We start from the raw sequence: 17862 nt of genomic DNA on the forward strand, positions 1-17862 counted from the left end.
GGAAATTACGAAAACATAAACATCCACCTTTGTAGGCTTAAGTTGCTCTGCTTTGCAGCAGGCGGGCTGGGGTTAACCAGAGTTTACAGAGGACAGCCAGTCAGTGGCTCTGTTCTAACCTTTGGGGTGGCAGCATTACAGTTTTATTCTTAGCTCCCAGTTCCAGGGTGTCTGTGTCTTGCGGAAGCTATCAGTTGCCAGGCCCGAAGATTGGACCGCAGCCGTGTCACCCGCCTGTCCCTGCCGCGGTGTTTCAGTTCTCTTGTCCCACTGATGTCACTGTCGCCAGCTGCAGGGGGGGCTCTGCTTTCAAGCAGCATGATTGACAGAATAGGAGACACACACACACACACACTAACCCCCCTCCTCTGTTTCTGCTTCCCTACAGTACAGTATGTGTCTCTGCTTTTGTCCAATTATAGACTTTGGCCCTTCCAGGCGGGGCAGTGAGAGGCTAGATCAAAGTCTCTTATCTGTTCTGCAGCTGTAAAGCGAGGTCTCACTACCTACCTGACTACACACACACACACACACACACACACACACACACACACACACACATATATAGCATGATTAGATGATATGATTGCCCCAGCCTGATGAGAGTTGACCCCAAAACTGGTTCATGTGTTTTTTTCTACATTCATTCTGCTTCATTGACTGATGAAAACAATTAGGAAGTTCAAGGATGTGGAGAAAGAGAGAGAGGGACACAGGCAAAGCAGCAGTGAGTTGATCTCATCTTTGATCACAAGTCTGTTGAAGCCAAAGTCTGGCTCGTCAGGTGTGCTCTTTGGACCTTCATCCAGCTCAAGACCTTGGGACCAGGTCATGTTTTTTGAGCGTCATGTTCCATATTTGTCAGTCTGACGAAGCCACACATTCTAGCATTAGTCATCTTTGGAGACTGAGCTGCCTCATACGGCTTTCATTACTTGTGCTGTTATGATAAAAAGAAGTTCTGAGAGCGCAGGCTATGTATCTGTTCTCTGTGCTGGAGACAGACAGACCAGAGAGGTGCCTGGGCCAGGTCCGAAAGCCAACTGTGTGCGTGTGCATGCCAGATTACACCATATCTCCACGTTGTTATGGAGATACTGTGAACCTAAGATGTTCATTTACCCATCAGTGTGTCTCTGTGTGTAGTCCCAGTGTTACAAATGGCCAGGAGAATATCTTTTAATAGACACAAAGAAAGAAAGGGATCGACATGGAGACAGACAGACTGTGAGACTTAACGCCTTCACGTCACGCTCATCCATCAAACACATCTTATCTGCTTTGCCCAATATCCTGAGCTTCAGAGAGAGGTAACATTATCAGATGCATTTACACAATGAAGGAGAGCAAACAGGACAGAGTGCTTTTTGTCCCCCCCCCCCCACAATATATGTGACAATACTAGGAAATGTATAGAAAAGCATAAAAGATTATGTCAGCAGTGTTATGGTACAGACTGGATATGTTGTCCTGTTAGTGTTTGCAGAATAAGAAAAGAGGGGATTGGAATGGTTTAAAGAAAAAAAACACACACTCACTCTCTTCTTTTCATTGGCTCTGTGTCCATGTGCAGAGCAGAGATTTCTGGACGGAGAGCAGAATTGTGCTCCGGTCTTCTGGCACTGGGCCGTAACCCGGGCCGACAGAGAAATAGAGAGTGTCGGCGCCGAGGGAGCCACATTCATCTGGTGTGAAAAACACTGCTGGTCCGACACTTTCAACGGAAACTTTCTTACACTTTGTTGTCATTTGAAGTAATGCGCCCAATAAAGTTTGAGCTTTGGCGAGACCCTCTCATGACGGGACAGCGTCAATGACACTGTGGTGTTTTAATATGCACTGAGGCGTAGGGGCCTCCAACAGCCCCAGCTTGGCCTGTCTTCAGAGCCCCTGGTTTTTCCAGTTGTATATTTTTGCAGTGTGTTGGGGATCATAGAAGGAAGGAAAGAGCGGTGTGTAAGGAATTACTGGTAAACAGATTATTCCAGTGTGATCAGGCATCCAAATAAATCAGTGAAAGGCACGGACCGTTACGCAGACGCTCACTTCAGTCATTTGACGTCCTTCAACAGATCGCTCGCAACTTTCCAGCATGCTAAATGTTCGACCACTGAGCAGTTCCATGGGCTTGGTAGCAGCCCAAACTGCTTCACTGTAATTATCCAGTTTAGTGAATAATACTGGAGAAAGATGCACAAAAGACTGAATATATGATTGAATTAAGTCTGATTTTGAAACAAAGGTCAGGTCTTAGCTTTACAAATAGAACAAATCCTTGTACCAGAAAGTGCCTATTGTGGGCAACATGGATTAGCTTTATTTCCTAATTTCACTGTACAGTGATTTTTAATTATTTGTGTAATTAAGGTTAATAAATAAATGTTATGGTGTTTCTTTTAGCAATTTAGCAGCTCAGCTCTGTTCACCTTTTTATTCACCTTTTAATCTATTTCTCAATAAATTAAATGACTTCATTTGCATAAAAACATTAAAAGTAGTAGGCATACAATAATATAAATAGGCTGTTAAGCTCTTTTTTTTTTTTTTAAAAGCTTAGTATACGTTGCTCTTTTTTCCCCCGGTATTTCCAAATGGGTTTTCCTATTTTTAAAATGAGTAAAACAATGGCAACAACATGCACACATTTTCCCTTATTCTGTGTATGTTGATCTCCAACACTGACTCGTTTCAGTGTGTGAATTTGCATGACCAGTCCTCTCTTTCTCTGTACAGACGCCAGGCCTGAAATCTGTCTGTCCCCTAAAAACATACGTATCCGTGCACAGGAGGGGTGGCTTGGCTTCTCAGCTGCCTGAGCCGGGGGGCAAAGAGCAGGAGAGGAGGAGAGGTGAAGACAGCAAAGGAGTAGAAAGGAGAGGAAAGCATCTTTTCTGGGCTGTTTCCCAGCAGCCAGATTCTGATCAGTCCGCCTCGCATCTTGTTCCCGCGGTCCAGTGGAGCAGAGCACGGAGACACTGCCCTGTAATTGGGACAGCTCTTTCCATAAGGAAAACTGGATCGGAACGGCACGGCACTGTCGAGGTTCCCTGTCTCTGTGTGGATTTTTATTTAAAACCGTTTCAAATAAAAAAAGAGTAATTATACGCAAGCAAAAATCCCCTTACATAAAATAACCCAAATAAAATTCTTGAAGTGAATGCTAATAATGAATAGATGAATAGATTTCTCCATTTAATTTTCCCGCTGCCTTATTTGTGTCATTTAACGCTAATAAACGTCAGTTATTGCTGTTAAGATGATATTGAGCGCTGATATAAAGTAAAAAGAAAAGCGTAAAAAGAAAGATGATGCAAAATGCCATGCTGAAAACAAAGAGAGAGGGAGGGCAGATATTCAGGCTAGTGGGGCTGGTTGGCAGCGTTTGGCACCCAAAGCCGCATCTCTGTTTAGAAGGTGCCAGCTTTTCAAACCGACACACAGTCTCTGCCAACTTCTCTCCTTCTGATCCTTTTCTTTTTGTCTCATTTTAACATTTTTCCCCCCATATCCTTGTTTTCGCTTAACACTTCTTCCCCTCTGCGCATCCCCTTACTCGTCTACCACTACTCCTGTGGATGCTTTCTCACAGCGGGTTGCCAGGGAAAGCGAGCTTCACAGCATTTTGCTTAGGTCTTATTTTGTGGAGATGTCGACGCATTGAATAAAATGACTATCATGTTACAAGACGACATTATCTTTTTTGTTGTTGTTTTTTTTTCTTCCTCCAAAGTATTTTCCACTGGGTTTTAGCAGAGCGAATATTGTGGCTCAGTGTGATGGGGCTGCTATGGATTTAGGTCCAAAACAAAATGGAGGACAATGCGCGGCTCCTCTCCAATCAGGACGGGGAATCATTCCACATGTAGAGGAAAAAATACTGGCAAGTGAACAGCGCCGATTGATTTCTTTAACGCGAATATAATTTTGGTATATTTTTGCTAAGGTGTCTACATAGGCAGAGCAAGAAATGGTTTTCAGGATTAAAGACTGAACTGAAGAACATGTCCCGAGGCTCTTTGCAGGCAAGAACATTGTGTCGTGAGTGATGGGAGAAAGCGTTAAACGCTGGGTGTGGATGGAATTACTGAATAATGATCAGAAAATTAGAGCCATTATTGAGGGAGAGTAAACAGGCCTCTCTAAGTGTGAAAGGCCCCTATTCACCCAGGACCAGGAGCAGGACTCCTTTCTTCCTTTCATGGATCCACCCATGGCTTTGAGAGCCCCACTTTTGTTCCCTGAAATAACAGAGTGAATATATGGGGTCGCAGGGGTGGGGGGTCCTGTTCCCCATGGTGAACATAGTATGGAATAAAGCTCCTGACTGTAAGGTACACACCATATTTATCCATCCTTTTTGCATTATTTTTTTGTTTTTAAAGACAATTGAGTTTTTCCAGCTCTCTGTACGTGCAGTTTTTAATCAGACTGACTTGTCTTAACTACGGTGTCTGCTTGACATATTTAGACAAACCAGTTTTGCCAAGTTCAGAAATTCTGGCAAGGGTATTTGCATCTACATTTGCACTTGGGTGTCTCATCTTTATCAGTGCTTTAAAAACACAGCGCTTGTTTCTTTCTCGAACTTCTGCATCCCGAGAGTCGATAGAGGAAGGTGGGAGTAAACTAGGTGCTAATGCGACTACTTCCGTTTTTGTCAGCACAAATGTTCTAATTAATGAGAATGGATAAATAAATAAACTCACATGTCTGTGAGCAGCTGAAAAGCAAATGCTGGGCTCAGATGGGGACAAGAAAAAATGAAGAGAGGGAGTTACACTTTGAATAAGCCGTTGAAGAGAATAAAGAAGTCTGTGTTTTGTTTTTTCCTTTTTTCCACTTGTAAGTACTGAAGTTTGCAGTTCTGCTCAGAGATTAGGAAGATTTGACAGTATAACACCATTTCCTGTCAACTATAATGACTACAGTTAAGTCTATTTGTCAGTGCAGAATTTCATATTTAGAATGACTGATTCCAAAAGCATTTTTTTGCTGCTTTTGCCCATCTATTGCAGTTCATTTGGACTATTCTAGCAATAAGCCGTCACTTATTTCAATCTCATATTTCTGTTTAACAGTTTATCCTTCTACACTCAGGTCTTTCATCTTACTTCCTCTGAAGACACTGTCCAGGACAGTGCTCAAATCAATCTTCGGGCTCCTGCTCCAAAAATCGCAAAATCACCTGACACCTTTACTCACTCTCTCCATTTGCTTTTCATATGGACAGCCAGCTCCGTTTCAGAGGCATAATTTTGGATGGTAACATTCTCATTATACCAGTCAACTGTCAGCGCTCAACTCTCTCGCCTGTAATTTCAGACTCATTTGAATTCTTTTTGGCAGCTTCAATGCATAAATTTCATAGAAGATAGCAAAACACTTTTTTCCGTCTCTCTTTCTCCCTGGTGAGCAACGAAAATATCAAGGAGATTAGGGGGAATGAAGTTTATGAAATTACGTTGTTTTAATTTATTTATCAGAAAGACATGTCCAATATCATATTTTAATTTTGTACATTTTATATGTTTATGTGCTGAAAAAAAGTTTGGTGCATTGGCTTAAACCTCAGAACAAAAGTGATCCTGCTCCATAACCAGTGCATAAACGACCTTACTGTTGGATGACTGTCCAGAAAGCCCATTGAATAGAACTGCCATGGCTACATAGATTATTTTTTTTTATTATTTATTTATTTTTTTTATTATTATCCCCTCAGAGTACCTTTCCTGGGTGATATCCAAGGAGTGTCAGCAACTGGCCTGGTTGGCACAGTGAGTGGCCATGCGGTGCTGGGCCGTTTCTGTGGCACTCCAGCCCACTCTGTGGGCAACCAGAGCACAGAGCTTTGCCAGTAGAATCCATTCACATTACTTTTCCCTCTATAGAAGGCATCCCCACACTCAAATGGATAAGTGAATATGAATACATTAATGCTGGGACTATGTTTAGTCATGTTCAGGTAACTGTTACATACTTATGTCAACATTAGGGTTTTTTTTTTTAGCATGAGTTCAGATTTAAATGATCATTTGTGTTAATGTCAGTTTCTCTTGGTGTAGTGTGTCATTTCTGGATATATGAAACACTTCTCATTGGACCAAGTGTGGCATGAAAATGTAGAACTGCAGTTTTAGACTACATTTTTCCCTTAACTGTATTTACACATTGTGTTAGGCTTAGTTCAGTCCAGGGGGGGTTTAGTGAGTTGTATCCTCTAAGAAGCTCTAAGTACACTTTATGATCGCAGCTCAGATATAATTTATAATTAAAACAGGGGAATCTCTGATATAAAAGACTTGTCTGCAGGGATACAAAAATACTTTAGCCCTTGTATTTTCTTTGGTTTTGCTTCCTCATTGTTTGGTGGCCCAACATCTTGTGGCAAAAAATAACTGCTAAACAATTGTAAAGCAAAACCTCTTTTTTTTTTTTTTTTTTTTCACTGAGCCTCTTAATTGGTGGTAATCCTGCTCTTTGCTACAGAGAGGTCTTGCACATTTGATGTAAGAGTACAGAAAATTACATTCTGTATTTTTACTACACCAAATTAGAACTATTTAAAATGTAATGTTACCTGTATATGGACTGTGCATAAAGCTATGTATATGTATTCTCACATCGCAGTTTCCCTGTGCATTATCTGATTCTTCTCCCACCTTGCCTGCACCTGTAGCCTCTGGTTGTTTGAAAAGTGATTAGAAGTTTATCATTGCCCCTCATTGCTTTCTATGCTAAAAATTATAATGATGTGAATGACAAGAAGCCTCACATACTGTTTCATATATTGATACAAGCATTGCATCTAAGCTGTCCAACTAAATTGTTATCGTCCGTGAACATGAGCATCCATCCCTTCCCATTTTGTCTTTCAAAAGCAGTCTGTTTTTCCTCTTAAAAGATTAGGCCTACATCCCTGGTGGCTCTATTTCAGTCCATAGAAGTAAAGTGTATGAAGTACGTTCTTAGATTTTGTTTGTGTGTGTAAAAAATGTGAGAGTGTATTGCTTGTGTGCCTCTGTGCATATGCTCATGTGCACCATATAAGCGGGCCAAGTGACAACAAACACTGTCTGCAGCAGAGCATATGATTGTTCTCTCTGGACTCGTGCAGCACCTGAACCCCCATCACACCTGATGCCTGTGGGCCCTGTATGTACACATGAAGAGAAACTACCATATTTTCAAGCAGATGCACACAAACATATATGTGCACTGATATGACCCAGCTGTCCTGTGACAGGCATGGGACCTGGGATTAGACTGAGGGGTGTGCAGGGTTTGGAGAAGAGGTAAACCAGGCCCCAACTGGGCCCTCACTGGTCCTTGACTGGGATACAATCTGTCACCACAAAGGAAGGGAAACTGTACGATCATCTTTCCTGAAATCTTACCAAAATTCTCTTCCACTCAGAAATGATCCACAAATTATTTAAAAATGAGGCTTGTAGTGGCTGAATATTGGAAGTACACGTATTAGTAGGTATTTTCTGGTATCCCTCAAGCAGGAGCTATGGAGCTGATCTACTCTGTTATTTGCCCGATGTGCGGTAACATTTGATTGGTGTATTATTAGACACAGGCCACCCTGCCTCTGAGCCCTACTTGAGTTTCCATTCTTCTGTTGCTCAGCTTTAATTTGGGGCGCTCCTCCAGCAAGCCAGACTTAAAGGGGAGCACACGCAGAGAATTAATGTAAAGACAGAAAGAGCCACAGTCCCTGCAAGTGTTTTCTGCTTCAGTGAAATGGTGATAGAGAAGGTAATTCAAACCTCAGTGTTTATTTTAAGAGCTGATGATCTAGAGATGGCCATTAAAGCAGAGGGCAAACAATTTAAGAGCACTAAATCTGAATGAGGAGAGGAGTGGGTGTGGGAGGACAGGAAGGAAAGAGGATAGGGGTTCTATCTGACACACTCAATCCTTCTCTTTCCACATAGTTTAAAAAAAACTTGGGTGACAGTGAATTAGAGCAATCTGGCCTTCATTCTGTGGCTAGATTTTTATCTGTGGTTTTGGCCCCAAGAACATCTAAAAACCCTGCATTTTTTTTTTTTTTTTTTTGCCTGTGCTCTTTTATTGTTGTTTCTGTTCTTTTTATCCGAGTTTACTTTCCCCTCTAGCCTGGCTGTAGAACTGACCCTTAGGAGATGACATTTACACTGAACGGAATCACAAATGTTTCCATTATCCCCACTTTCCTTCACTCTGACCTAAACATATAGACTATGCTTAACCCCGAGGACAAATTTCAGTTTTTCGATACCTGCTTAATTTTTCCCTTTGTCTGATTGAACATTTTGCCTCTGGGCATAGATTTAAACTACACAATCCTGGCAGCTACATAGGGAAATCCTTATGATAAGAACTGTGATTACTCTGGTAAACTAAGAGATGGCTTATACAGAGAGCTGCTGATTGTGTATGTATGTATATATCTATATCTATATATATATATATATATATAGATATATACATATATAATATAATGATTGTTTACCCTGAATGACCAGTGCCACGTCACATCACTTTTCAACCTGCAATGGTTTTCTATTCAATGAGAAACTCCTTATAAATACTAGATTTAATACATTAAAATAGTTAGCTTAAAGTAATGGATAAAAAGTGAAATACCTAAAAGAGCAATTACATGATTAGAATAAATGTATGTAATAGAAAAAAATTGACAAAAGGTAATAAAGAAAATAAATATCAACAGATGAAGTAGTTATAAAGCAATAGATTTATGGTGAAATTTAAATGATAGATAAAAGGGTTGAATATATTACTAAAGTGGTGAATAAATGGTTGGAAATAGATCACAAAGTATAGTGGATAAGTGGCTGAAATAAATGACGGTGTTAATGAAGGAAATTTTCAGTTTACTTGACAGTTCTGTTGGTAAATTCAACAAAATCAATTGGGAACCACTGCTGCACATCCTTATCTCCCTGCCAAATAGTTTGCTGTAACTGCTGATTGATGCTGATTGAGTCTGTCTTTTTGGCACCGTAGCATTTTTTTTTTTTTTTGGGCTTACATTTTTTTTCACTGTGCCGAAACCAGCATCCCAGTGAGACACATCTGATATGTTACGCAAAACCCAACTTACAAAAAAATGTGGTTCCCTCCTTCTCAGCTCTCGCACTTCTCCTTTTCATTGGGCTTCAGATGTTTGATGAAGTAATCGCAACATATTTTATATCCTAATGCAAAACAAACACTGCCAAATTACACACATTCTTCCCCCACGCCGATTCGTGGAAGTTGTTAACCAAATAAAGCCCCCTCTTTCTCTTTTTCCATCTCGCTTGGGCTCTTGGTGGATCTGTCCTGGCTAGAACTTTTAACTGAAATAGCCCCAAGCACAGAGCCTCTTTTGTGGTCAGGCTTCTTTTTTCTACAAGGTGTTTGTGAAAAAGAACAGGATTTTCTCTCCTGGGTTCAGGTCCCTCCATTGCTCCACTGCTGCCTGTCTGGCTTTCTTTGTCCATGTCTGATAAACAGTCATGTCTTACACACACTGTTTATCACAGATGGGAGTGAAACTTTCTGATTTTATTTTGGAAATTCTCAGGTTTTACTTGGAATAAATCTCATCTGTTTTTATAAGGGTAAATGCTCTGTCGTCTATGACATTAAGGTATGCAGGAAGGTGAAGCAACATCCATTCATAGAAAAAGCCTTTTAATCATTGCAAACAAGTACTTTTCGGCCCTGGCTAATACAATTATGCTGGGAAATGTTAAATCCCCAGTGATATGCTGATGAAAACATCTCCTGTGAGTTTTGCCTAGTATGATCAGTACTCAGTTGTGGGTAATTTTAGCTACCATTAGGAAAGTTAAGATACACATTACCGAGTTACTATTGAGTAATTTTGAACATTTAATTACTTTTCTCATTTGTGCTCCCATTACAGTGTTTTAGCATTCATCATTAGCCCATAGTTTTCACTTGTGTACACGACTGCTGCTGTTTGGCAGTTAAAGGTCTGGCAGTAAAGCTGCATTTCATATTAACAATGGTACAAGGTGATTATCTGTAAGAGGTTTCTCATAGTGATGGATCCACACAGAATTATCAGCCAGCTCTGCAGTTTCACTAGGATTTGTGGACAATCAGTGCTCCAAAGGAAAGCAGGATATGGGGCAACTATCAGTCACCGCATATGCAGCACTGGGCTAGTTACTTTAGATGTTCACACAACACCATCAGGTGTCTGATTGATCCCAAGTTCATTGTGCAGGAAGACAAGCCTATCAAGAACAAATAAGAGTTCATGAAGAACTATTTTCAGAGGCAAGAAGAACCACTACTCCTGCAGCAGATGGCCTGATCCCCACAGAGCCCTGATCTGGGTAGCATGGACCACATGAAGAGACAAAAGACACTGGGAAAGCCTGAATCTACAGAAGAACTGCAGCAGCTTCTTCAAGGTGCTGCACAGTACCAGGAGAAACTGTGTGTAGTCAAACCAAAAAGAACTGCTGCTGCTTTAAGGGCAAAGGGGAGAGCTGCAGATACTGATTAGGTTTAGGTTTGGTTCCATTTAATGCACTTTGCGTTAAGTTACTGATAAACAAAAAACTATTGATGGGATTTGTATTAAAAGCATCCCCTGTGTATCTTAGTGCCTTACACTTTTGCACAGTGCTGTATACCAAAACAGCGTGAAGTGTTCAAGGTTGTTGAACTGCTCCCAGGCCATAACCTATGAAATACATAGTGATCAGTTCTTTTTAAGTGGTCACAAAAAAAGAGGTGAGGATTGTTCTCTAAGATATACAGTATGAGGAACTAGTTTTTTTAATTTGTACTCTGAACAGTAAAGTACATGTGCCTACATTGGTGGAATGAGTGTAATACAGTCTAAATTAAAGGCTATTGAGTGTGTGCCTGTGTTGTTTTGTGGTATAAATGATGTACTGTGCATGTCCACGCTGAGAATGATATTACTTGGTTAACTAAGCCATTTTTAGCGCAGACTGAAGGGAGCACACGTGTCACACACAAACAAACAAGTCCCCCACTCAGGCAGACATGTGTTCTGCACACTCTGTCATTACAGAAGCCTTGATGTGGTCACTGGGTGGCACTGAGGCTTCTTATTGCTGTCTTTTATGACAACTTTCACTTTCTTGCTCTACATTCCCCCCCCTCCCCTCCGCCTTATTCTTCCCCTCATTTTTTACCCTCTTCCTGACTGTGTTCTTCCTTGTTTCCATTACATCCCTGCTTTCTACCTCATCCAAACCCACTTCCATTTCTGTTGCTGTTGCAATAGGAGGACTGCTTGTTTTTGGTTATAAACCATCCTAACACATACCCTCAAGGCAATAATAGTGTATCATAGGGTACAAATTGGGAGCTGGAGCTGGTTGTTCCCATCTTTGTCACGTGTGGCTGACAGTTATCATTTTTGTTTTTTTGATTAATACGGTTGGTTAGAGTAGGGTTATATCCCAGCATGACCCACTGATGAGAGTATGCTCAGTGTATGTTTATATGTGGAGGCCTGTGTTATAACATGTAAATTCAAAAAGACTGTTTACCCAGGGGCCGTCCTGACATTTGCTAGAATGTTCCCCTTTTGCCTTCACTCCTTACCCTCTGTACCTGTCACCCTTCTGTTTTGATTTGAGGATTTATGACATGATTTGTTTATTGTAGATCATAATTTATTATTCTACTGAATGAAGCTGAATAAACTGGTCCAACTGAATATCAGCCTCCCCACCTCAGGCAAGGGGTTAGAATATAGGATGATTGTGTTCACGCTGCTGTTACAGAGAGTTCTCTGTTGGACTGCCACAGTGACATGCTGTATACATTTGGAAATGTTTACAAAAATTAAGTTTGTGTTGATGGGAACTCGTGAGATGATGATTTTTAAAGAGGCGGTGTCAGATAATTCAATAAAAGAACCCAAGTGGAAAGACTTATGTACAAGGAGATTGAGGTTGCAAGTGTGTATGCATGTGCGCACACACACATACACACCAGCAGAATGTTTTGCATGTCTGCACCTTAATTAACAAGGTGTTTGGGAGCTTAGGTCCTGCAGCAGTGTTGGGAAAATGAGTGAAGTGAGTCACCTCAGGACAGCAACAGGTAAATCCTGTTTAGATCAGCCCCAAGGCACTACTTGCGTCTTAATTTGGCTGTGAACTCCCCCCTTTCCTCCCTTCTCTCACCCTAATCACTTCTGTAACTACCTCTAATCTTGTGCCTGCATCCTCATTTCTTGGGGTTTTCTTAACTTGCCACATTCTTTATCTTTGTCCTCTTACTTCTCACCTTAAACTCTGCTTATCACACATGCAGTTCAGTGCACCATGCACACTTTGCCATTCTCTGCTAAACAGCCTGCTGTGACAACTAAGGTGATGAATGTGGAGCAGTAGGGCAAGGTGACACTGACACAGTTACGCCAACAGTAAATACAGTGATGCAGCCTGCTTGTGTAGTCGAACTGTTGGACGGGGTTTTATATTTGGTTAGCGAATATTACATTGACATATATACACACATTCAGCTATGGGTGCAGCTGTAATGAGATGGACTCTTGCTCTTCACCGTGCTCCTGCCCAGACAGTTAGCATGAGTCTGTGATTAGCACCTCTAACTTTGTTAGCTCCTAATTTCATTCGCTTTGGAAGCCCCATGACTGCTAACAATGCATGACAGCAAAAGATGCAACCACGTAGGTCAGACTCAGTGATACGCAATAGCCTACTGCGCAGCTTTATTACTGACATCTAGGTAAGCCTGTGCTCCTCTGTAGCTCTACTTAAACCATCTATATTTTTAGGTACAGCATAATAACTTATTGGTTTTTTTATTCAGTGTTGCTCAAATGCTGAAGTTTCCTATTCCTTCTTCAGAGTCATATTTCAGAAGTAAAGTTGCTGTGGCAGCTGGTTATGGCCAGTATTTTTCATTACATGTGCATTTAGAAAGCAGCCAAGCACCAATGGAGTTTCAGGGTTCCTGATCCATGTGCGCTCCTGGTGTGAGTATAACTTACAGTAGCGTGGAGGGTCTCCTGAGGTCAGGGAACTGAAAATCACAAAGACATGTGGAATGCTGAAAGTTGGCCAATGCAAACAAGCAGGCCTGGCTCTCCATCCATGCAGAGCTCAGCTACCACCAGCTAGCCTACTACCTTCCCTTAGCTGTAGGCCCACGAACAATCAAAAGCTGTATGAATTGGATTTTGGCCACTAGGCGGCAGAACGTGTCTAAAACAACCTTCCTGTAACCTTTGCTAAAGCCAGTGCTTACAGTACATACATGTCTATGGGACTCAGAATACATGGGCGGCACGAAGAAGGTCCTTTTGCTAGGTGTCCATCCGTCTACTGTTTATGATGTGATAGCAGTTTGCTTAGCTATAATAGTTACCTTTTACTTTTTTCTCACTATTCATTTATCTGCTGCCCTTATTTAGTCATGTGCAATAAACTGAATCACCAACTTTTCAGGTCAACAAAATCACTATCTATTAGAGAGGGAAACAGAAAAAGTAAATGTATCTATAGCTAGCTTTAGCTGGCACCTAACTTTTGCAAAGTGTAGTAGCTTTTCCTCACTACAGTGAGCTACGCTGGCTGGTATTTGCCAAACTGATGACAGACTACCATGGATGCATTATGAGAGCTAGATGCTTGCATACAAGAGGGTCCTTTTCAGCCCCACTGAAGTATTCTACTGCATTATGGGGCCTACTACACATGTGCATTAGTGTTTCCCCTGCTGCCTTCTGTGGATTAAAATGTCCTAATACAAAGAGTGATAATTGACATGGTTTCTTGTTCAGGGTGTTCTGTCAACAGTTAATATTCTTGGTCTATGGAGAAAATGCTTTTTGGACCTACATGGATTTTTCAGTGCAGTACCATGGGTGGCCACTAGGAAAAATTGGCTGAACAGAATATCCTGCTCTCATAATACATCAACGAAGGCAACAGTAGCACTGCAGAAAGAAAAAGCACATAAATGAGTGTGGCCTTATGACTGGCTCATGAACAGTATGAATCACCTTTACACATAACTACTGAAAACAACTGCATTGGCTGTCATGTTGTCTTGCATGTGGCTAGTAACTTGATTTGTGCAATGTCTGCATACATGGGGAAAAAAAATCATAAGGGCAACATTTTTAAGTTCAGTTTACAAGATGGTTTCATGAACGTTATATACACCTTTGCCTTTGCATTTGAAACAAAAACAGACTTCACAAGGAGCTGACTGGTTTTTCTTCCCCCATTTTCTAATCAAAACCATTATAATCTTTACCCACAGAGGGACAATCCATGAGGCTCTGTTTCTCTCCCCGGCACACATCCATAACAATAGAGGGCATTTTGGTCCAGCAGAACTCAGTTGGCTGCATCAAAATGAAGAGACCAGTTGGGGTTTCACTTACAGAGTTAGGGAAAGTGAGTGAAAGGGGAAGAGAGTTGCAAAAAGAGAAAACAAACACAGTGATTTTTGAATTATGGGTAAAGACAGCTGAGGCTAACCAGGTTTGGTTTTCACGATGCTGTGGGGGGCTTATTGAAAAAGTCTATGACTCAGTCTTGCTCACAAGGAGACTCTGAGGCTGTAGACTTTCTCTTCTCAGAAATTCTACAAAAATACATGCAGCTGAATATAAAGGAGAACACCTTCAAAAACATAAAACCCCAGAGTTCAGTATGGTCACAAAAATGTTCCACGTATCCTCACTGTTGCCAAAAAAGGAGGGGGGGAGAAGAGTGAATGAGAGGAGGGATCTGTCCTCACATTTGCTATCAATTTAGGGTACTGAAAATAAGCACCAGGTTTCACTGGAGTTGAGTAGAACACCAGGAATGTTTTTCTACATAAAACTGAAGGAGGGAGAAATCGAGCGATGTGGAACTGAGAGTGGGAAAAGGATCATGATTAATAAAAGTGAACAACAAAGCAAAAAGGGCAGTAGAAGATGACTGCTGTTTGGAAAATAGCACCTTGGGTCCAGATGTGAAGCTGTCTGCCGTAGTTTGACAGCTCGTGGGCAAAAGTGAGACTGTTGTGAGTCATGGTGATCCCTGTGATCCTACTGGGAAGGACGGTTTGATAATTGAACCTTAATGTAAATGTGATAGTCAATATGTGTTTCATGTGAAATTATTGCAGCGTAGGGGTTGAGGGTAACATGCACACACCTGCGTAACAATCATGTAGATATTGAAGCCTTTTGTTGTTTTTTTTTTTTACCTGCTCTGCACATTTTCAGTTTCGTTTGTGTGTCTGACAGCGTTAGTGGGCTCAGTGGAGACCGGAGACTCCCCGAGGGCTGTGACCAGGCACAATGGGTGAAAGAGGTTATCTTCTGAGAAGATAATCAATAGTTCTAAATTTGAGTAGCAACATGCCCTCAGTTCTACTTGTGACACAGTTTCAACAGATGGAGCTAGTATTGAAGTTGCACTTCTCTTATGCTTTCTGCACGACTTGCTTTCATCCAAAACAGGCTGAGAAAATTCTGTAGTTTCGTGATTCCCCAGGAGGTGCTTGTGCAGATGCCAGAAGGTAATTGTGGCGTAGTTCAACTAATTTGAAAAAAGAGAAGTTATGATTTGATTAACCCTGTAACCACTGAACACCACATGTTGCAAGAGTTGCAACAGAAAATGCATGAAAACCAGTTAGCATGCACACATTAAAATAAAGGTACCCATGTACAGTTAAAAGGCAAAGCTATGGATAAATATTTGACAAAGCTAAGTGAAATTCATAAAATAGCTGACATGATTAACTAAAATAGCGGAATAAAAACTGAAAATGAAGTTTGCTAAAAGTATTGGCATGGAATAGCTAAAAGTAACGAATAGATCAGAATTTACCAAACTGATCTTAATGCAGACAGTTCAGATTCATTAAATAAAATAACATGAAAATACAATTTTTACATAGTTAATAGTGCTAAATACCCTACAGTTTAAAATCATACACCCAGTGCACAACATTTAAGCTAGAGTCCTTGTGTTCATCCTGATTGACCGAAAAGTTAGGTGGCCACTAGTGTAGTTCACTGAAGTTTGATCCTTATAGGGCAAATTGGATAAAAGTTGTGTACATGGGGTTAGGGTGAGTTAGGCTCCAAAGACGGTCTTAAGTTGAGTCTTTGACCCTCCAACAAAGCTCCTTCACCCGACTCTTCCCACCAACAAAGTGCTGCTCTCATGGTGTAGAAACAGTTGAAAAAGCCTGAGTAGAAACAAGGAGGGAGTTAAAGAGAAAGCAAGCGAGAGGGGAGAAAAGGGGGGGGGGGTAAGAGACAGACCAGATGTGTCTTTTGTTTAGATTTGAACGGAGCGGAAAGGAAGGGTGTAGAAGTTAGGAGATGAGCTTGCAAGGAAGAGAAAGAGAGAGAGAGAAAGCAAGTGGGAGGGAGTGTTTTTTTTTGTTTTTTTTTTTTTTTTGTGGGGGGGGGTGGCTGTAATGAAACCAATGCATTCATAACCTAGTGCCTGTATGTGTGGATTGGGGCCTGCACCGTACAGTATGTGATTACCTACCAGCAAAACCACATTCATTATACTAATTGCTCCAATGGTCCCAGTGGTTGGGGGCTGAAAAGGGGGCACTGGCGAGAGGGACTGCATTGTTAACATTTGTTAAGCTCATTGACTCCAAAATTCATAGTGTTTGTCATTATAGGTCACTGGGATATTCTCCAGGGCCTGTACTTATAGAGAAACCAATAATCTGGGGGTCAAAGCTGAGGACCTGTTTCCTCTAAATCTCATAGAGCCTCAATCAGCGTCCCTGGCCCTGCAGGCTTAATGCATGCATAACAATGTGCCTTTACCCAGATTGCCTTGCATTATCATGAGTGCACACATTTAGCATGTGTTACGAATTTAGGTCCTCGAAAGCAGCAAGACATTAACCAAAACAGAACCAGAGAGGCCAAGATTTGAATGATTGAAAGACAAGGCCTTTCCTGCATTTTGCTGCACAAAATAGCCAGGCTTCCAGCAGCTTGTGTCAATATTTCACTCCGTGTGTGTACGTGTGTGCCCAGTGTATGCAGAGAGCGCCGAGCAGATGACTGGTATGACAGTTTGAACATGTGCGATGGTGAGCACACGCAGACTCACACAGCTCAATCTGTTGAGTGTCGAGCCCAAATCAACCCAGTTGGGGAATGTTGCCAGTTGTGATCACCAATATGGACAGCAGTTGTTCATGAAACATTTGCAGCACATTGCTGAATTCTTTAGCATGCCTTCACAGGAAATGAAGGACTAAGTGACTAAAATCTTTCCTCCCTGTCCCTCTCTGACCACACCATCATCTCTTGTATTGCGTGTTGGCTGGTCTCTTACAGACTCTCGGCTGCTGGGCCTTTCTCAAACATCATTACAATCATATTTTGTCAGGAAAAATGCTGCCCCCCTTCCCACTTTTCCACTCTAGCTCAGCTCTAGTATTAATCAGCCTAGAGTCATGATCTGCATCATGTGTTTTTACCCTTTGGCTGGAGATGTAGTGTTTTTCAAATTGTTCAGAGAAAATACAAGTCCCTGTCAGGCCCTCTCTTTCACTTCTTCACTTTCTCCTAATCTGTTTTCTTCATTGATTCATGGCATTTTTAAAATTGTTACAGAATTAAAAGTGTGTATTCAGTTACAAGTAAAGGTATTGTATTCAAACCCCTACTGGCATAAAAATTTGAAGAACCAAACCAACTAAACTAATATTGTTAAATTAGAAGTATTTTACTTTCTTCTGAAGAATTCCAGTGGAATCAAATGGAAACAGAAATACATGGAGGTACAGATATCTCAAAATCATTCTTAGTACAGTACTTTAAATGATACTTAG

General features: G+C 41.2%; 1 protein-coding gene across 20 annotated transcripts in view; it reads left to right on the forward strand.

Annotated features, from left to right (window-relative positions):
- Positions 1 to 17862, forward strand: part of nfixb (nuclear factor I/Xb) — a 125195-nt gene that overhangs the window by 39715 nt on the left and 67618 nt on the right. Inside the window, exon 5 of one of the 20 annotated variants that reach the window (XM_033325324.1) lies at positions 2734 to 3617. The exons of the other annotated variants lie outside the window; for them this stretch is intronic. Within the exon in view, the coding sequence (XP_033181215.1) occupies positions 2734 to 2816 (83 nt within the window). The 3' untranslated portion in view covers positions 2817 to 3617. Of the gene's footprint in view, positions 1 to 2733; positions 3618 to 17862 lie in introns of those variants that run through there. 20 annotated transcript variants of the gene reach the window in all.

The sequence above is a fragment of the Mastacembelus armatus genome, chromosome 8 (genome assembly GCF_900324485.2).
Source record: "Mastacembelus armatus chromosome 8, fMasArm1.2, whole genome shotgun sequence".
Classification (NCBI taxonomy): Eukaryota; Metazoa; Chordata; class Actinopteri; order Synbranchiformes; family Mastacembelidae; genus Mastacembelus; species Mastacembelus armatus.